We start from the raw sequence: 20011 nt of genomic DNA, 5'->3' as shown, positions 1-20011 counted from the left end.
AGAGAGAGAGAGAGAGAGAGAGAGAGAGAGAGAGAGAGAGAGAACCTGCCCCGTTGCTGTGCATTCCTGTCTTACGCACTTTTCAGTTCTCCTATTATTGTTTTTCCTCGGACAAGCAGCCACGAGTGAGCTCTCCAAAGTGTCATGGTGACTGAATCTCAGTCACGTCACGGTCCTCTTACCGCGCTATCATTCTGTGGCAAGGGAGTGTCTGTCTTCTTTTTCCACCTAAGCTTTAAAGCAGTATGTTTTTTTCAAATGGCATATTCTAAAGCTGATTGTATGTCAAAGGAGAGAGCCACACAGAACCATCTCAGTTTAAAGTAATTTTTACAGTGTCAGTGTGTAAGGTGATGACCCGTTTAGTGAAATCATCTTATATAAACAGGCTAATCCTTCATTTTTGTACTTGTTTCTTTTTTAAAGAATTAATTCCTCTACTATAGATTCATAACTGTTTCCAGTTGAGAAAATATTTAGCTTGGACACAGCACAATAGAGACCACTTGGGTCTCAGAATTCACTGACTTCTGGGTTCTGAGTCAGGTGGGACCACTGGGGGCGGGCCAAGCATCTGTCCGTTCACCTGCCTCCTCCAGGGCAGCCCTGCTCTGTGTGGATTCCTTGGCTGCCTCACAGACTGCTTTAAAGTCACACCAGGCTTTGTCTGTTGGCTTCTGAATCCTCATCCACTGTCTGTAAAGCAGACTGTGCTGGGCATCATGGAGCTCAGGGGTCAGGCCCCAGACTCTCAGCCAGCCTCCCTGTGCTGTCCACTGTGATCTCCAAGGACGCCAGTCCTGACATTCGTCTTAAGCTTTCTTTCACAGAGCCTGGGTGCCACTGAGATGGAGGTGGCACTGTGGGCCTCGGCTTTCCCTGTAGAGGCCTGTTGGGTGTCACTTGCTCTCTGTGGCCTCAACACGTTTTACTGTGTGCTCTGTGGACTCCAAACACCATGAGCTTTGGCTCTTTGGGCTCCGATGTTCAGCTGTGCCCACACCAGCTTTTTTGGTGCTACTCACCCAGTCCCCTTCCCCAATATCTCTGTGGAGCATGAATTTGAGAGCACGCGTACACTGGCGCATCCACACAGAAGCCAAATATGTGCTGTTGGAACATGTGAGATCCTTGCCATCATGGGTGGGTATGAGACAAATGCTGTGGGGGAGGGTGGTATGGTGACTCAGATCTGTGCTTTCTACTTCAGACAGCAGAGGGATAGAGTGACCACCCCACCTAATTCTGAATTTGAGATTGAATGCAACAATTAACTGCTTAAACTCCAAAAACACAGGTTAACTTTCAGCAGAGGGATAGAATAACCACCCCACCTAATTCTGAATTCCAGATTGAATGCAACAATTAACTGCTTAAACTTCAAAAACACAGGTTAACTTTCAGTATCTGAAAAGAAAATAGTATGCCCCCCAGGTGTCTATTTGTTGCAGTAAATAATGTATCATAAAAGGGACACTTAGCATTCACTAATTCTATAGGTGGGGATGTCTGCAGCATCGTCTGCCACTCATCTTAGAGCAGACACAAAATTTCCTTTGCATTATTTTAGCCACAGTTAGAAATCTCTCTCTGATATTGTAGTCTTGGGATTAGATTTGGGGTCTTGTCCATGCTAGGCACATGCTGCACAACAGTGAGCTGTATCCCCAGCCAAAGTTAGAATTTTAAACCTAGAGAAAAGTATTTAGGCACAAATGCCTAGGAAACGAAGACGGAATAAGGTACCACAGGTCTAGATCTTGGCTGGAGAATGACTCCCGCTTACAGGATCATTACCCGGAAGTTTCTCTATTGTCAGTGACAGTTTCCTTACCTGTAATTGAACTCTTCGCTTGAGAGAGAGAACTGTTCGTACAGGGAGTGAGCCTCGTTCCCTTCCCAGTCCTTCAGGAGTATCTTCAGCCTGTAGCGCTGCTGATTTGTCAGCTGTGAGACAAACTCGTTCCCCAGCCAGTACTCTCCCAGAGGGCTGCCGAAACCCTGCGACCAGATGGAGACAGGCAGTTAGTCCACTTGGGACTTTGTGTGGAAGTGAGCAGCTCCGCGGTTCGCATAGGCAGAGCCGAGGCTGGGACTCCCTGCCCTGTGCTTTGGAAATGCAAAGTCTCACATACAGGATATAGATCTAAAAATCAATTTAACACATGTCTGTGGAGGTCAGAGAACAACTTCTGTGCTGACCCTCACCTTCCACTGCATTTGAGGCAGGTCAGGTTCATCACCACCTACATATGCCAGGCTAGCTGGCCCATGAGTTTCTGGGATTTTCCTGCCTTTCGCTCCCATCTTTCCGTGGGATTCCTGATGAGAGCTGCTGTGTCAAGCTTTACATGGCTTCTGGGAATTCGAACTCAGGTCTTCGTGCTTGCACAGCAAATGGTTTATCCTCTGACTCATCTTCCCAGCTCTGGAAATAGATTTTTTTTTTTTTTTTGGTCTTTTTTTTTTAAGACAGGGTCTCCCTGTAGCCACAGCCTAGATTCACTATGGAGACCACGCTGGCCTCCAACTCACAGACATCTGCCTGCCTCTGCCTCCTGAGTGCTGGGATCAAAGGCCTGCACCACCATGCCCGGCTCAGAACTCAATTTTAAGGAACTAGGCAGTTCTCCGGAGAAAAATTACTGTTAGAATAGTCAGAGGGACCTGGAGAGCCACAGGCAGAGATGCAGTTAATGAAGAAGGGTGAGAAACCCCCGGGGACCACGAGCAGAGCTCTAACAGTGCTGTGTGTGCCAGGTGTGGGGAGCCTCACAGCGTAGCAGCTCAGCCAGGACCATCTGTGCTCAGGACCTTTGGTCCCACCATCGTTTAACAGGGAGACAGAAATGCCCACCAGAAAGAGCTCGACCTGAGTAATTTCGTCAGAAGTCATTAGTTAATCCAGAATGTGGTTAAAGTTCTCATGATCTTGAAGTTTAGTTTTCCGTAAGGAAATTATTTCCCTGAGGTGGTTTAACATGCATCTATACCTCTTTATATTCTTTCCACGTTCTCTGAAAGTCAACACTGCCGTCTTCCCGGTGCTGGATGACTGTCCACCCACCTCCGCCTGTCTCCATGTCACAGTAGGCCTGCAGGTGGGAAGCACAGAGTCACTGCATGCTAGACACTGGCGACCAAGGCTTTCATCTCCATAACCAAGAGACTAGGCACCTACTGTGAGACATGGTCCCAAGGGCCTTCGAGATGATGCCTGGGGTAAATCTTTGCTCTCGGATTTTTAGAGTGTGTTGGAAATGTGAAATGATGATGGACAGGGAACAGCGGTCTCAGCAACACTGACCAGATATTCTGGGCATCATGTGCTCTGAGCTAACAGCCCCCCACATTTGTTTTAGAGTCCTTGTGATTGGGATGCTGTGGCAGATTCTCCTTGAAACAGGTACCTGTAGAAAACCACAGACTTGTGTTCACAGCCCTAGACCTCTCATTGCCAGCTCCATCCACTTTTTAGTTACAGCCTTTTCAGATCACGCTGTCATGCTGTGAGGTGTTAGGCTTCCTTTGTGTGCAGTGAAAGCCAGTTTTTCCATTCATCCCTGCCCACGAGGGCCTGGGAGCTCCAGAGCACCAGCACCCTGTGACCCAGCTTGGCCTGGCGACTGCGCACTCCAGGGCTGATACAGTTTCTACACTCTTCCCCTGCTGCCTGTGGCATTTTTCCCCAGTATTTTCTCTGCTTTTAAACTAGCTCAATGGTCTTAAACTTTGTCCAGAACACAGAATTCTTTGGGCTAAGAGCATGCATGCTTAATTTCAACTCAGCTGGAGTTTTATTATGAAATTAAAACCCCTTGAAAATAAGATTACTTAAATAGTTTTCAATTATGAGATTATAGTAGGACAAAAAAAAATAAGTTTTCCAGAAAATAAGATAATTCCCCAGCACACAAGGTAGGAAATGTTAGGCTCAGAACCAATTATAAATATTCCTCTTTTGTTTTGTGCCGTGGTTGTTGGAGAAAAAGGAAGGTCATTTTGGCAGAATCAACTTAAATATGAGCTGCTCAGTATTTATGAGTTAGGATCCTATGGATGAGAGCTAAGAGACCACAAAAGCCTCTCAGTCTGTTCATGCTGCCTGTTAGGAATCAGAGCCCCAAGGAAGCCATGGAGGCCGCCATGTTATCCCCTCCGTCATCCATGGACTCAGAAAACCTTTAGTGGCGTCATCCATGGACTCAGAAAACCTTTAGTGGAACTGCTTTGTTGAGACATCTTGACATTGCTGTTCGGACCTCACCATCAGGTCCGGGGCCTCTCACCTTCCTCAGGGATCATAGTATTTAGAAAGACTGGTGACATGAAACGATTATATTTACTTACAAGAAGATTATTTCCTTAGTTTAAGTTAATCAAATACATAAAGTAGATTTGCTGACACCCCCCCCATTCTCATCACCATGCGTTGATGCTGTTTTTATTAATTATCTGTTGTCATACAACCCTCGTGCGTGCTGTGTCAGATATTTCTCATGAATCACGTGCAATCTCACAACTGCTATGAACTCTTATTTGGTTTTTTGGTTTCGTTTGGTTTGGGTTTTTTGAAACAAAGTCTTATGTAGACAAGCCGGCCTTGATCTCACAGAGGTCCACCCACCTCTGCCTCCGTCTCCTGCGTGCTGGGATTAAAGATGTGCACCACCACATCTGGCTTACTCTGAATTCTTTAAAACGATAAACATTGATTAATTTGAACAGTCATTCGCCTATCAGTGGTGAGTAGGATTTGAATACCATCTCCTTAATTCCTCCAGAATATTTTTTCCACTACATCTTGCTACTCAAAGCAGAGAAACTTGACCCTTTTGTTAACAGTTCACAGGTCCCTTAGCTCACTTCCTGTTTGAAATCGGCTCCTGAGCAATCTTTGGTCTTATTTTCCTGAGATCAACCAAAGAGCAAATGCTGTGCCGTCCCGTCACTGCTCCCTTAAAATCTACTTAGTAACCGGGCATGGTGGCACACGCCTTTAGTCCCAGCACTCAGGGAGGCAGAGGCAGGCAGATCTCTGTGAGAATGAGGCCAGCCTGGTCTATATAGTGAGTTCCAGACCAGATAGGGCTACAGGGAGACCCTGCCTCGAAAAAAAAAAAAAAAAATCTACTTAGTAAAGTAACTGAGCAAGCTGCACTGGGTTTAGAGCTGGACCCAGGGGTTGTGCACAGAACAGTGGTGCTGGTAGGTTGAAAGAGATGCTCCTAGTGAGCCCACTCCTGTCCTAATACCTGACTCTTCAATGTCAGAGTCACCATGGACTTAGTAGTTTGGCGAAATTTAAGAAGGTTCTTTCCTGTGAAGAGGACCAGTTTATCTTGCAGAAGCCAGAAGCAGGACTCTCGGATGTCCAGGGTCACTGCCGGTGCATAAATAAACGGCCTGAGCTTTGTTATTATCCTCCTTGACTCCATTAAGTGACCATGTCAAAGTTACTACAACATTCTCTTAATACTTTGTCCAGATTTTTTAAAAAGGAAGAACAAAGCATTTGTGAGAATGTGAATTATGGTTCATTGCATTGTGGAACACGCAAAGAGAGATAGCATTTTAGTAGAATTATCACATGGCCAGGAAGCCTCTGTGAACATAATGAACTGGCTCATGCCAGGATCAGAACTACAGTAGAATTAGATAAAGACCAGGACCTCACCACCCCTGCTGCCACAGACCTGGAGGCACTTGGCACTTTGGATCTGCACACCATGCCCAGCACAGGGACCTATGGTCTGCCTGTGAAATCTGAAGCTTTTCAAGAAGTAATGCCTGATTTAAGTGCTCTGCTTCAGCTCCAGGCTCTGGCTAAGTGAATAAATAGCAAATATGGGAGAACATTAGAAGTCAGGTGTCCTGGGAAACCTGGGGAGGGAAGCTGTTATGGTTCCAACCAGCAAAGCATGGGCCTGTGCTTCTCACAGATGCCTTTTGTGATGTGCGTCCTGTGTGAAAACCTAGTAAATTTTTTAAATATAAAGTTACAATACTAAGACTTTTGGTATGGGCATTCTTTCCTTAAATTAGGTGACCCATGTCTGCTATGGTCTCTTGTGCAAACCTCGTGTTTGTTAATTACAAAACCATCCTGGACGCTATGCTGTGGTTGTCACAACCTGCAAGGTGGGGTGACACCATCATGTTATAGGTCAGGAGCTTGAGGGATCAGAGCCACACATTGGCAGAACTGGACCTGAATCCAAGTCCATCTAACCCTCTCTCCCTAGATCAAATTGTCAATTAATAGAACCTCAAGCCCAGAAAGGAATTTAGAGGTAATGCTCTAGCCCATTTGTTTATTTATTTACATGTTATGTGTATGAGTGTATTGGCTGCATATATGTAAATGCTGAGAACTGAACCTGGATCCTCTGCAAGATCGGCCAGTGCTCTTAAGCACTAAGCCATCTCTCCAGCTCCCATTTATTTTAATTTTTGCATTTTATTGATTGTGTGTGATGTGTGTGAATGCAGGCATGTATATTGCCACAGGGCACATGTGGAGATCATAGGACAACTTTTGGGAGTTGGTTCTCTCCTTCCACCTGGGGTCCAGGGATAGAACTTTGATCATCAGACTTGTACCTGAACCCACTGAGCCATCTCTGCTCATAGACCATTTATTTTTGAGAAAGACTGTCGTTTTGAAAGCTTATATAAATGAATTTATTCTTACTGAGACTGCCTAAATGTCTAATGTCCTACCATTTCCACCCATGTTGGGAGGCACGTGATCCAGAGTACTAGATCTTTCCATCTTTGTGCAGAGTGTACCCGCCAGCCCGGCAGGGTGGCATGGTACTTGTCAGGGACAAGGCAAAGGCAGAAAAGCATCCCTAGAGGTGCGTGGCAGGCTGTGTAGCAGTGCCATCCCCTAGGAGCTGTGAGGGAAGCATTCAGTGCGCTCATGTCCTTGGTCCACCCTGGGTGCTCTCATTCCCGTTATCACCAGGCCAAGCGCACACAAGCATCTGGTGATAGAACACAGCATTTGTGCAAGCTGGAAGCTGCGGGGATGGAGGCGCAGCCTGGGGTTAATGGTTTTTCATCTGTAGCAAGCTGTGCATGTTTCTTCCGCCCCATGCTCTGCTTCTCAGCCTCCAGGGACATTAACTGATTTTCAAGGTTGATTTACAGCAGCATGAATGAATTAGAAAGATTTCTTTGGAACGTATTATCTTAAACAGCACAGTATCTATCTTTTAATTCATAATCAAAGTGTATGTTACTGTTTCAAATTCCACATCTTTAAATCCTTAAACGCTTGTATTTTTCTTTGATACCATGTTAAATTCTGAAGATAATACTGAGTTCAAACAGACACGACTTCCAGGAGCCTCTAAAATGTACATTAGTATCCTGTGTACTCTCTTGGAGCTGTGCTGGCTCAGTGCACAGCTGCTGCTTTTCAGTTTAGATGCAGCCCTATTTGTCAACACTCAGCATATGCAGCAGTTCCATTTACGTAACCCTCATACTGATGCCTGAATTGTCAGTCTACCCCATCAGGCCTCTAAGAGAAGCCACGGGGAAGCGATTTTCTCTTAAGACAGTAACGCAGGATGCCTGTGGATGGTCGAGTCTGCCTGGGTGCTGACCCACTGCTGGAAAGGGCTGGAGGACCATCCACTTTCCACAGGCTAATTCAACAGACACTGAATGAACTCCCTGACGCTGGAAAGAAAAGGAGACAGTGTCTTGGTGGTGTGCTTAGATCTTTCAGATTGCACTGGATGAGGTCATAGCCTCCTGCTGTGAGCTGTGGCCTCCTGGGCTTCACAGAGACCCTGTGACCAGCTCCACAAGGTAATAGTTGTTCCACCGGTGACTCGGTCGTGTCATCCTGTCAGCATTTACACAGTGCAGAGCGACTGGTGAAGCCAGCCAGCGCCCTGGCATGAAGCAGGGCCAACGCCAGACGTGCTGGCACCATGTGTTCTGCTCGGCCCATACCCAGTCTAGAGAGGGAACAGCACATAATGCCAGGGAATTCCGTCAGAGAAGTAAAATCCACCTTTGTTGTGGGGTTTTGTTGAGGGTCTGGCTCTGTTATCAAGCTAGTCTTGAACTCTGGGCTCAAGGAGTCCTGGCTCGGTCAAAGGAACTGAGTTCATTAGCCTTCTGTTGAGCATCTTTCTGAGGTCCATGTGACAAGAAGGGTAATATGTACAAACCACATCTGATACCACAGTTACCCAGTCAGTTACTTTTTTCCCCGAGTATTTTATTTATCATTTTTATTTTGTGTATATGAGTGTATTGCCTGCGTATATGTAAGTGCACCCATGTCGTGCAATGTCAAAAGTCAGAAGAGGGCATTGGATTCCCTGGAACTAGAGTTACGGACAGTTGTTAGCTGCTATGCGGGTGCTGGGACCCAAACCTGGGTCCTCTGCAAGAGCAGCCAGTAGTGTTAACCACTGAGCCATCTCTCCAACCCCCCAGTTACCCACTTTTGAACAATTAGTGTTAGGTGTGCTCTGTGTGAACTTTTTTTTCTCTAATAGAATACAAGTATTGCTTGAAAAAAATGATTACAAGACAAATTGATTATCAAACTTCAGTTTTTGGAAGAATCAGTTAAAATGGTGAAACAATGCCAGCACTTTAAGGGAAACCCCTGGCTGCATGCATCTTAACACAGGACAGTCCAGTGGACAGGGTGGGGGCTCCCGGCCGTCAGCACAGCATTACTCCAGGTAGACCAGGGCCCTTGGACAGGCTTTAGGGGAGGGAAGCTGCTGCTCCACCTGCTTTGAGAGTCTGGGGAGAGCATGGGTGTGACAGCTCGGGAGCTCCTCACCCTCTGCAGTGAGGAGGTGGTGCGAGAGCCCCAGAGTTGCAGGGAGCACCTGCCTTACCTTGGTCTCCTCTGTAGAGTTGGGGAAGGTCAGCGTGTAGATGCCGCTGGTGGTGATACCTGACTTGAAGATTTCCGCACAGTCTCTGAAAACGGTTTGCTCTTCTTTACTGACAAAGGAGCTCTTGTCTGTGTTTAAAAAGCAGTAGGGCATTAAAATGGAGTTCGTGAACAGAAACTCGTTACTTCAAGACTCAGGCATTTGAGTTCTCACAAGAGACAAAGGGCAGGCTGGGTTTCTAGCTGTTGCCCACCAGTTACGCTTTCAGCTTGTTGCAAGACTACTACAAATAACCCATACGTCCTTGTTTTAGAATTACATATACTTATTTTTGAGTATGTGTGTATGTGTATGGACAAGCACGTACCATGGTGTACAAGTGGAGGTCAGAGGACCATTTGCAGGAATCAGTTTTCTCCTTCCACCATGTGGGTCCTGGGGATTGAACTCAGCTCGTTAGTCTTGGCAGCAAGCATGTATACCTGCTAAGCCATCTTGCTAGCCCCTTACTTCCTTTTAAAATCAACTATGTGTGATGCAGAAACTTCCTAATCAGCTATAGTAAACTTTTTTTTTAAAAAAAATTCCCTTCTTGACCAGAATTCGGCAGACATCACATAAGAATAGAGAGCGTGTTCTCGTTGCACTGACGTCAGGATGACACATTGACTGTTCACTGTGTGTGTTTGAGGCTAAGTCTTTAATCATTTTTTTTTTTTAGAATATTGAATGGAGGGCTGGAGAGACGGCTCAGGGTTAGGTAAAACTACTGTTGTCCAGCATGAGGACCCACGTTCAGGTCCCAGAACCCACAAAAAAATGCACACATGTACCACACACACACACACACACACACACGCACAGGCACACAGGCACACACACATGCACACATAACAAGGAATGTCAAAGGAACATAAGTGGTGTTTTCTGAGTACTTAGTAACTGTGATGTAACAGTTTGCATTCTAGAGGAGCCCTGTGTTTATTTTTCTGTATTTAAATTCTTTAAGTCAGGCACGCCTTTAATCCCAGCACTCAGGAGGCAGAGGCAGGCAGATCTCTGTGAGATCAAGCCCAGTCTATATAGTGAGCTTTAAGCCAGCTGGGCCTATAAGGAGAACCTGTCTCAAAAAAAAAAAAAAAAAAAAAAACCATCTTGCTCAGCGTGCTGGTGCATTCCTTTAATCCCAGCACTCGGGAGGCAGAGGCAGCTGGATCTCTGAGAGTTTGAGGCCAGCCTGGTTCCAGATCAGCTGGGGCTACAGGGAGACCCTGTCTCAACAAACAAATAAAATTCTTATGAAATTCCTTCAAATTTTATTCCTGGCATCATCATTTGGTCTTCCCATTTTCTTTCTCTCTCTCTACATTAAAAAAAGAAGTTTGTGTGGCATGTGTGTGTTCTTCTCTGTATCTTATTCCAGAGCCTTGCAGAGCAGAGCTCTCCACACATACTAGAAGGTATGGGGCATCATCATGGGCAGACAGGGGTCCTGCACACTGGAGCACATCAGGGGAGCATCGCAGGCAGAGAAAGGTACCTCTTCCAGTGCCAGATGCCCACAGGGAGGCGAAAACCTCTTTGCTCTTCTGAAGTTGTAAGATAGTGGAATAAATTATAGTGAAATTCTAGTTGGAAAACTCCTACCACCCTGCATGCAGGTCAGGAACCTGTGCCTACCTCCATTTAAGATTTGTTGGCATTTCGTTTAGTGTTTCTGATAAAATTGGGAGAACTGTGTAACTTGGGACAAATATGGGGCACATGTTTCTGGAAGTGAAGAAGACACAAAATTGACAGTAAAGCAAATCCATTTCAAGAGTGCCAGCTGAGAGGACACTGGAAAATCAGTCACAGTAAGAGTTAGGTCGGATTTGGTCAGGAAAAAATCCTACATAAAAATGCCACAAAGATGATAGATCACATCTCTAATGACTAGAGGACACCCCCCCGTATAAAAGACTCTGAAAGGCAAAAACAGTAATGAAGAAGAAGGCTAAATATATTCAAGGGTGTGGCCAGAAAAGGAAAATGGAATCTCCTTGGTACCAGCCATATGCTGGTCCTGGAGAGCTATCTCACTGCGGTCTGTAGCCTTCCTGTAGGCCTGGAGTGGTCTACCGTTTTAAAAACCAAAGGAGCTAAGAGTTACTATGGTTTAATTACTTGCCAGCATCTTCCATCTCACCTATGAAGGAACTGCCTCCACATGGGCAGTTTATAGCCTTGAATCAAAACCGTATTTAGAGACTGGATGGTAACTGTCAGTAAGTACCTGCCTCATAGGCTTGAGGACTTGATTTCCACCTCTAAAATCAATGTAGAAAACAAAGCCAGGCATGGTGGCATAAGCCTGAAGTTTCAGCACTGAGGAGGAAGAAATGAGGGAATCCCAGGACTCTGGCCAGACAGCTTAGCCTACTTGGTGTGCTCCAGGTCCCAGTTGAGAGGCCCTGTCTCCCAAAACAAGGTGAATGGCACCCTAGGAAGGATCCCCAAGGTCCTCTGGCCTCTACATGCACGCACCTGTACACACACACACGCACACACTGTGTTGGGGTGCTTTGCCTCATGTTGATTAACTAGTATCATACGTGTTCTCCTTCTCTTCCTCCTCCTTTGTGGTTGGGTCTGTCTTGAGACTTTTTTTTTAATGTGTATGAGTGTTTTGCCTGCAGGTATGTAAGTGCATCTGTGCATGCAATGCCCATGGAGGTCAGAAGATGGCATCAGATTCCCTGGAACTAGAGTTTTTGGAAAGTTGGTAGCCACCACATGGGTGCTGGGAATCAAACCTGGGTCCTCTGCAAGAGCAGCCAGTGATCTTAACTGTTGAGCCATCTCCCCAGCCCTGTCACAAGACTCTTGAGCCACCATAGGGAATGTCTGAGAAGAGAGTGCCTTTTCTGATTCGTGGTTGGAAGTTTGAGAGTTCACTAGCCGAAGATCATAAACCAAAGAGGGGCACTCACTGTCTGGCGTGGACATCATGGTCAGTAGGCTGTTGACTCTCTCCATCAGGTCATGTTGCTGCTTTTGAAGGGCTGAGTTGTTGATGGTGGCCGTCACCAGCTGCTTCTCCAGCTCCTGGATGACCGAGTTCTGCTTGGACACCAGCACCTGGAGCTTGTCTTTCTCCTCTTTCATTGACTGTAGCTGAACCACGTGCTTGTCTTCCATGTCTAGAACTTTCTTTTCTAGCAAACTTACAGGGAAGGCATGTGTGAGTGAGGGGAACTCCGGCTCTTTCGGGCCTTCACAGCTACGTGATCTATAGTCATCCAACCGTTTCCCCGAAGCTAATGAAGCCTTCTCTGTTTACTCTGTGCTGCCAAGGTATTTTGTAGAAACTTAATCGTACTTCTAAAGCAGGAAGATTGAACCCAAAGAAGTCTTTCAAATTGCCAGAATTGGCCATTTATGCACATATTCCCGTCAGAGTACATAACTGTATCTGTGCAAAACCAGATAATTCTGGGCCATGGTCGTGGAACATGAGTTTCACAAACACTGGGTGCTGTGAGCTCACAAGAGGGATGGTGTTATTTCAAGCTGTGCTCAGAGTGCTTTTCTTGAGGGGAGTTTGAATCGGACCTTTAGGTAGTTTGTTTCTGTTCTCCTAAACTATTTATATCTTCATGTTAATCCCAATGACAACAGCAACTACTCCTGATCCTGGGCTGCAGAAACTCCTCTGTGAGGGGAGTGAATATTTGAATTTCACCCAGGTTTAAATCCTGGCTTTCTGCCCTAAGAGTTTGAGCAATTTATTTAATGACTTGTGCCTCAGTTTCCTCATCTGTAAAATGGAGTTACTGTTACTCACTGCATGAGGCTGCTCTGAGGAAGAAGTGCATATAAAGGTGTATATAGACTGGATCCCAGCACACAGTAACCAACAGGAAGTGCTACTTATTGCTAATATCAACATTCTGTCCCTATTTCCAATAATTAACTCGAATAAAATTTAGACTTAATAAATCACACGCCACAATAAATCACAGCCATCAGGTGGCTGATGATGCTAAATTTAAGTGCAGCTCTCTCTGACTCTGAATTCCACATTTGTCTTTCTTTAGTGTGGATTCCTTTCTTCTCTAGGACATTCGACCAGCCCTGTCTCACATAGGTAGTATTCAGCAACTGAAATGTGAGCAAGCCCTTGAAAAGCCACTTAAGAACTATCTTGGCAGTGGTAAAGTTAGGCCATATAGTCCAGAAAGGTTTAATGAATGGTTATATAGTTTCTCTTTATAATTAAATTTATAAAGATATGCTCGCTTCTATACATATGTTCAGTTAAGCGCATATGGATTTTAAACTGGAATTGATTCCTGTATATTAAACTAGAGAAAACAATGCCAAGTGAATAGAATTATATATAAATGTGAAGAGTTTAAGATTATGAACAGTTTCCCAGGGGCAGACTCCTGGAGTAAAGGTACTTAGCAGTTGATATTTTATTTACCTATATGAGTGTTTTATTTACCTATATGAGTGTAAGTGTACCTTGTGTGCAGTGCCTGCAGAGGCCAGAAGAGAGCATCCGATCCTTTGGAACATGAGTCACAGGTGGTTGTTAGCCACCAGGTGAGTGCTGGGGACTGAACCCAGGTCCTCTGAAATAGCAGCCAGTGCTCTTAATCACTGAGCCATCTCTGCATCCCTACTTGCTGTTTTTAATAAGATACAGGAGGAAGATTAGAGGGCCTGAGTATGGTTGTAAGCCTTGCCTCTTCAGAGCTAAGTGGTGTCGGTGACCCTGCACTCTGAGGGCTAGCTGACAGGTACGCACAGCCCCTAAGTTAATCGTTCATCTTTAGAATAAAAAGAAGATGGGAAGTGCATTTCTGCTTCAGCTGGTGAATTTTTTTTTAAGTATTTTATCTTTTTTATTTTATGTGTGAGTGTATTGTCTGCATGTATGTGAGTGCACTCATGTCATGCAATGCCACGGAGGTCAGAAGAGGGCTTTGGATTCCCCTGGAACTGGAGTTAAGGAAGGTTCGTAGCCACCATGTAGGTGCTGGGAATCGAACTCGGGTCCTCTGCAAGAGCAGTCAGTGCTCTTAACCACTGAGCCATCTCTCCAGCCCCTCAGCTGGCGAATTTAAAAGTGCAACAGTATTGGTTGCGGAGGATGTTGACCCTCGTATGTATTTTGGCTTTGCTTGAATCTAGTCTATAAAGAAAGCAATTGCACTTTGAGAAGATTTTTGAAAATTGTTGAGTAATCTTCATGAAGTGTGAAATACCACATATTTGTGTATTGTTGTTTGGGGGGGGAATAAAAAAATCTCAGGCCAGTCAAAATTGAAGACTAGAAACACTGAAAGATCTAAAATCAAGAAAATTTCATGAAGTTATTGATGAGACTTTACTCTTTCATCTTATATTTGTAACAGAAGATCAGATGATTTCTGCAGCTTGAAATCGCTGGGTGTGATTCTTGTTAACTACTTGTTTGTACGGATTTGTATGATAAATCAGCTGACAGAACCTTACCGTTTGTGTGTCTGTCCCCTGGACAACTGCCCAGGGGCGTCTCTAATGCAGAGTCCCTGAGGTGGTGATTATTGATTTTTGTTTTTTTTGGATTTTGTTGTTGATGTTGTTGACACAGGGGTCTCATTATGCAGCTCAGGCTATCCCTGAACTGAGTGTATAAACCAGGCTGGCCTCCTCACAGAGATCCACCTGCCATTGCCTCCCGAGTACTGGGATTAAAAGCGTGTGCCACCACGCCTGGCCTCCTGAGGCAGATTTTCGTAGTCGAAGCTGTCCCGCTGCTGGTGTGAGTCCTAGGAGATTACCCTTTGTTAGACTGTTTAGCAAAGTTCTTTTCTAGAGAAAATTTGCTATTTAAACTGATTCTCACAGAATCAGGTTTGAATTATTGGAAAAGTGCACTGTTGATCCACATAAATTAACCTGAAAGACCTGTGAAGGATTTAAATTAGGAAAAAGGTATAAGGGATTATTTAAGCAAGAATGTCCAGAAAATACAGCCAGCTGCAATGTGATTGGATTTAATGTTCAACATTTGTAAAATCTTGATGCAGGAAGAAATTTCACCAGATTCTGAGATGATTTTTAAAATGTACAAGTCCCTGTGTATTTCAAAGCAGTTCTCTGGACGGGTGACTGCAGCTTGTTCTATGGCGAGTGTAAGATAAGGAGCAAGGGTCAAGCTCTTCTAGGTAAAGGGTAGAAGGGTAGATACTGACAAATGCAGTTAACCCTTCAGAGCTATTAATTTTGCATCTGTGGATTCAACCATGCTGGAATTGAAAATATTTGGGGTAGAGAGTGTGCCTTTACTCACCTAGTACAGACTTACTGTCTGTAAGCAATCTAGAGCTGGCTTCAGCTGTCGGAGGACTATGGAGGTTATGTGGTTATACTGTCCCTTCCTGAATAAGGGGCTCAGGTGTCCGCAGATTTTGCTATCGGGGGGTGGATTGTAGAACCAATCCCCTGCGCGCTTTGGAAGATGGGAGAGTTTATGAAGATGATACTGAGTGGCCCGGGGCATATTGCTGATCCTGAAGCCCAGGGGAGATGTGGTCATCAGCACTGTGTTCAACCAGCTGAGCAACGCCACTTTTCTGAGAGTCGTTGTTACAGTGGGCAGTTACCACCAGTGCCTACGTGTTCTCCGCATTGCTGCCACTGAGGCCAGCCAGCAAGATTGTTCTAGCCCAGTTACGGGTCTCAAACTTTAGTTTCTTACTGTGCAGAAGAGAAATTTGAAACAGGAAAGAAAAATGTTTGGATAAGAAAACATTTATTTGTTTTTCAAACCCCTAAATCAAATAAAGTTAAACTTGGTTATTATTATTTCAGCTTAGTTCTGGATTAACAGAATGCTTGTTGAGATAGTCTTTACTATCATTCTAGATAAAGACAAAGGATGTGTTGTGGGAACCATTCTGTATGTCAAATGCATGTTTTGGTGGAGAACAAGGAAATAAGCACACCACATGTTACCATTATGTCCTGTGTCCCCTGATAGAATGAACATGTGAAAACAGTCTACACATGGCAGCTGAAAATTTTGCTTTTGTATAGATTGTCTTGGGAATTTTTTAATGTCTTATTTAAATATTAACACCATTATATTTAGCATTAACTTTTGCTAGGGTGTTTTATTTATTATTGAGTGTGTATGCAATGTGTGGGGGTGGTGTGCATGCCACTGCCCGCATGTGGAGGTTAGAGGATGACTTCGTGGAGTTGTCTCTCCTCTTACACCCTCATGTGGTTTCTGACATTGAACTCAGGTCGTCAGGTTTGCTAAGCAAGCACTTTTACTTGCTGGGCCATCTTGCTGGCTTGCATATTAAGTTTTTAAAAGGAAGTATTACATCAGGAAATAGATAGCTTCTCTTCTGTAAGTCATTTTGCTTTTGTGAGAAGCAAGGCCCCCTGCCAGGCCTGGTAGTGCACAGCTTTAATCCCTACACTGGGGAGGCATAGGCGGGGTATCTCTGTGTTCAAGGCCAGCCTGATCTATATAGTGAGACACTATCTGAAAAAGACAAAAACAAAACGAAAAACAACAAAAAAAAGGTCCCCAAAGGCAAAGGAATGTTGCCCAAGCAAGCATCCAAGTGCCTCAGGTGATGCTAGCCCACCTCTCTGTGTGCGCTAGCCGACCTCTCTATGTGCGCTAGCCCACCTCTCTATGTGTGCTAGCCCACCTCTCTATGTGCGTCAACCAGTATGACCTGGGGCAGTTTTGGTGATTCCTGTCAGGGTCTTTAAACCAGAATGAGAAGTAGTCAAGGACTGATCAGGAGCTCTGGTCAGATCAGGACCATGTCCAAACTGTGTCTTCTCCCTGTCTGGTCTCTGACCTCCATGGTAGGTGCAGAATTCATCGTTTTGGGAAGCTGTGCTCATAGCTGACAGTCACGTAAGGCAGGCTTATTGCTCAGAAAGGGTACAGTTCTGAATCATGTGTGTGGTGTGCTTTTATAGTGCTGTTACCTGTTCTTATCTTGTAGTTTGCTTATTTTACTAGTCTGGTCCAAAATCTGCTTTTCCAATTTGTTTGTAGAAAGAGAATGTTCCAGAAGCTGAAGTTCAAGTCTTGTTGTCTGATTTAATACCTAAACATAGCAAAACAAAAGTATTATTCATCAGCTTTACTTGTTACCATTTTATACCTTTCTTTTCAGTGATCAGAGTGACCGTTATCCCAAGTGTCTAACTTCGGCACACAGTTTCTTGTTTCATACAATGGGATATGAACACCAGCCCATTGCTCCTCTCTAACTCCCGCACCCCGAATTTTCCCCAACATGGCCCCTTCCCAACTTCATGTCCTCTTTTTGTTGTTGGGTTTTTGTTTTATGAGTTTTTTGGGGGTTTTTTTGATAACCTACTAAGTCCAATTAATGCTGCCCATATGTGCATGGTGTGGGGCCATCCACTGGAGCACAGGAAGAATACCACGGGCCACGTGCATGGTGTGGGGCCATCCACTGGAGCATGGGAACACTACCATGGGCCACATACTAACGAAAGCTCTGATTATCAACTGCCATAGCTCCTCAGGGGTGGGGCCTGGAGAATCCCCCTTTCTGTGCTTGGCAGATGTTTTATGTTCCTAAGTTTTTGGTGCCTTGGAATATACCCAATTGTATTGCTTTTTTTAAATGTTCTTATTATAGAGAGTGGATAATAGTTCTGGACTGTGGCATACATAGCAAATCATGTATTTTTCTAGTTCTACAGTATTTCATTGTTTCATATAATATGACAGGTGGGATTATTAGTCATTTCATAAATCAAAAATTATAGACAAATAATTTTTTTGCTTGAGCTTGCAAGATGGCTCAGCAGGTAAAGGCACTTGCCTAACACCAAGCCTGATGACCTGAGTTTAATCCCCACAACCCATATGGTAGGAGGAAGAGAAATCTAATGTGTGTGTGTGTGTGTGTGTGTGTGTGTGTGTGTGTTAGATTTCTTTCTGCTCAAGTTTCTTTTTGTCAGTAGACAAAGGGACAAAAGTCACATGCTTGCCTTATGTGAAGATGAAGCTCATTTCTAGCCTGGGATCTCCTAGCTTTTGTCCACTTACTAAGCCTTTTCTTTTTACTTTGCCATTTTTCTTGTATTTTAAAAATCTCTTCGACCAATTAGGAAACAATAAACTCTGACTCTGCAGTGGGAGCCAGGGCTTTAACACGCACAGCACACTTTTTCCATTGTGTTCACACGGGCTTGCAGCTGGGCTGTGGTAACTGACTGCCTTTTGGCAGGAAGAATCCACTACTCACATCCTTGAGTGGTGTCATTCAGGATGTGACATCACCTGTAAGTGGAAGTTGGAAGTGCTGCCCAGCGGTCAGGAACCTTGAAAGAATCATTGTTTATGGGGCCCCTGTCATCCGCACAGCCTGGCCCATCGGGCAGGTGCTGGGCATGTCTGGTCCTTATCAAGCCCAGTGAGGTCATACCAGAACCCCTCTGGTAGTGACTAGAGTTTCAGGCTGAGTATTCCCTGGTACAAACATTCCAGTTACTCGCCAAAGAACTGAGTGATCTGCCTCCTATTTAATTTGTAAGAATTACAAAGTGAATTCTGCTTTGGAGAGACCTAGAGAAAGGTGCCAGGTAGAACCAGCATGACTTAGGTGTAATTGCAGTTTTTTCCCATCACTTTTAAAAAGAATTTCATTATTTACTATTTGTGTGTGTGTATATGCACATGTGATATGTATGAGTGTGGAGCCATGTGTGCCCCAGTGCATGTGTAGAGCTCAGAGGCCATTGTTAGGAGTTGGTTCTCTCCTCCGCCTTGTTTCTGCTGTGCTGTATACACCAGGCTAACTAGCCCAGGAGCACCTCAGTCATCCTCTTGTCTCTGCCTGCCACCTCACTGTGGGAGTGCTGGCATTGCAGATGGGCACCACGTCTGGCTATTTTCACGTGGGTTCCAAGGATCAAGCTCCAGTGCCCTCTTCTGGCCTCTACAAGCATTACATACACATGATGCACTTACATACATCTAGGCAAAACACTCATACACATAAAATAAATTTCAAACAACAGGTCTCACAGTCTTATGGGCTGGTGGCTGTGTGAATTGCCCACATTCAGGTAATTGCTCTCAGACCTCCAACACCTAAGAAGCCCAGTTTATATTCTTGTAGTCTAGAAAAATCTTGCATCTGACCAGTGTTCACATTTTAATTTGAACCTATTCTGGCCGTGTTAGTGTGTTTCTTTGCTTTCCACCCCTGTCCCATTTTCCTGTAGCCTCGGTCATAGGATATCTAATTCCATCACAGCATTTTGTAAGTCGTGTAATCTTACGAGAGCACATTGACTCTGACTTCACAGGATGTCACAAAGCTTTCTATGATTGTTCTGAGTCCTAACACTTCTTATTGCTCATGCTAAGAAAAACAAGAAATGCTGTATTGTGCTTGTGGGACGTGTTTCAGAAGAGATCAGTAGTCCACCAGCCTTACTGTCAAAATGTGCACAATGTGAACCATTGCCAATTTATTTTGCTAATTGACTACTGATAATAGGCACATTATTTTTAAACTATTGTATTCTTTTCTAATGATGTCTTTATTTTACGTGTGTGAATGAATACCATGTGTGTTTGTGTACTCACAGAGGCCAGGGGATGGCATTGGATCCCTTGGAGCTAGAGTTATGGGAGCTGTCAGCCACTCAGCACGGGTGCTGGGAATCAAAGTCTGGCCCTCTGGGGAGGACCAAATGCTCCTAACCTCTGAGCCACCTCTCCAGTCCCCTGCATCTTCCATTTTTAGCTTCTATTACCAACTAGGATTAAATCTTAGCATTTTTATAATCTGTGTAAATATCCATTTTCTTACATTGTTTCTAAACTTCTGATATTGTTCAATAACATCATAGTCATTCTTTTATGAAAGTCTTTAATCTACTGCCATTTCCTTCTGTTTTCTCTACTTAAACTCTTTTTAGAGAGACGCTGAAGGAAAACCTCCAGCATTCTACCTCTCAGGAGCATAGTAGCCCATGTCTCTCCTGCCCATTATCATCTGGCGCTGAGGTCCAGCAATAGGCCCTTGTAGCTAGAGCGACAGACAAGGATAGTATGTTCTGGGAGTGGTTTACAGTGG

General features: G+C 44.6%; 2 protein-coding genes across 7 annotated transcripts in view; one reads left to right on the top strand and one right to left on the bottom strand.

Moving 5' to 3' along the window:
• The window catches only part of Mcph1 (microcephalin 1), a 213933-nt gene that overhangs the window by 96823 nt on the left and 97099 nt on the right, over positions 1 to 20011 (top strand). The gene's annotated exons all lie outside the window — the stretch shown is intronic.
• Angpt2 (angiopoietin 2) overlaps positions 1 to 20011 on the bottom strand; it is a 58101-nt gene that overhangs the window by 5826 nt on the left and 32264 nt on the right. The window contains exons 3-7 of the mRNA XM_008847194.3: positions 16872 to 16993; positions 11852 to 12084; positions 8880 to 9007; positions 2994 to 3095; positions 1835 to 2001 (exon numbers count right to left, since the gene is read on the bottom strand). Of these exons, the coding sequence (XP_008845416.1) occupies positions 1835 to 2001; positions 2994 to 3095; positions 8880 to 9007; positions 11852 to 12084; positions 16872 to 16993 (752 nt within the window). The remainder of the gene's footprint in view (positions 1 to 1834; positions 2002 to 2993; positions 3096 to 8879; positions 9008 to 11851; positions 12085 to 16871; positions 16994 to 20011) is intronic.

Source organism: Nannospalax galili, unplaced genomic scaffold, assembly GCF_000622305.1.
Source record: "Nannospalax galili isolate Female #2095 unplaced genomic scaffold, S.galili_v1.0 scaffold1483, whole genome shotgun sequence".
In the NCBI taxonomy this organism is placed as follows: domain Eukaryota; kingdom Metazoa; phylum Chordata; class Mammalia; order Rodentia; family Spalacidae; genus Nannospalax; species Nannospalax galili.
Note: the sequence above shows the minus strand (reverse complement) of the source record. Positions and strands in the feature narration are given on the sequence as shown.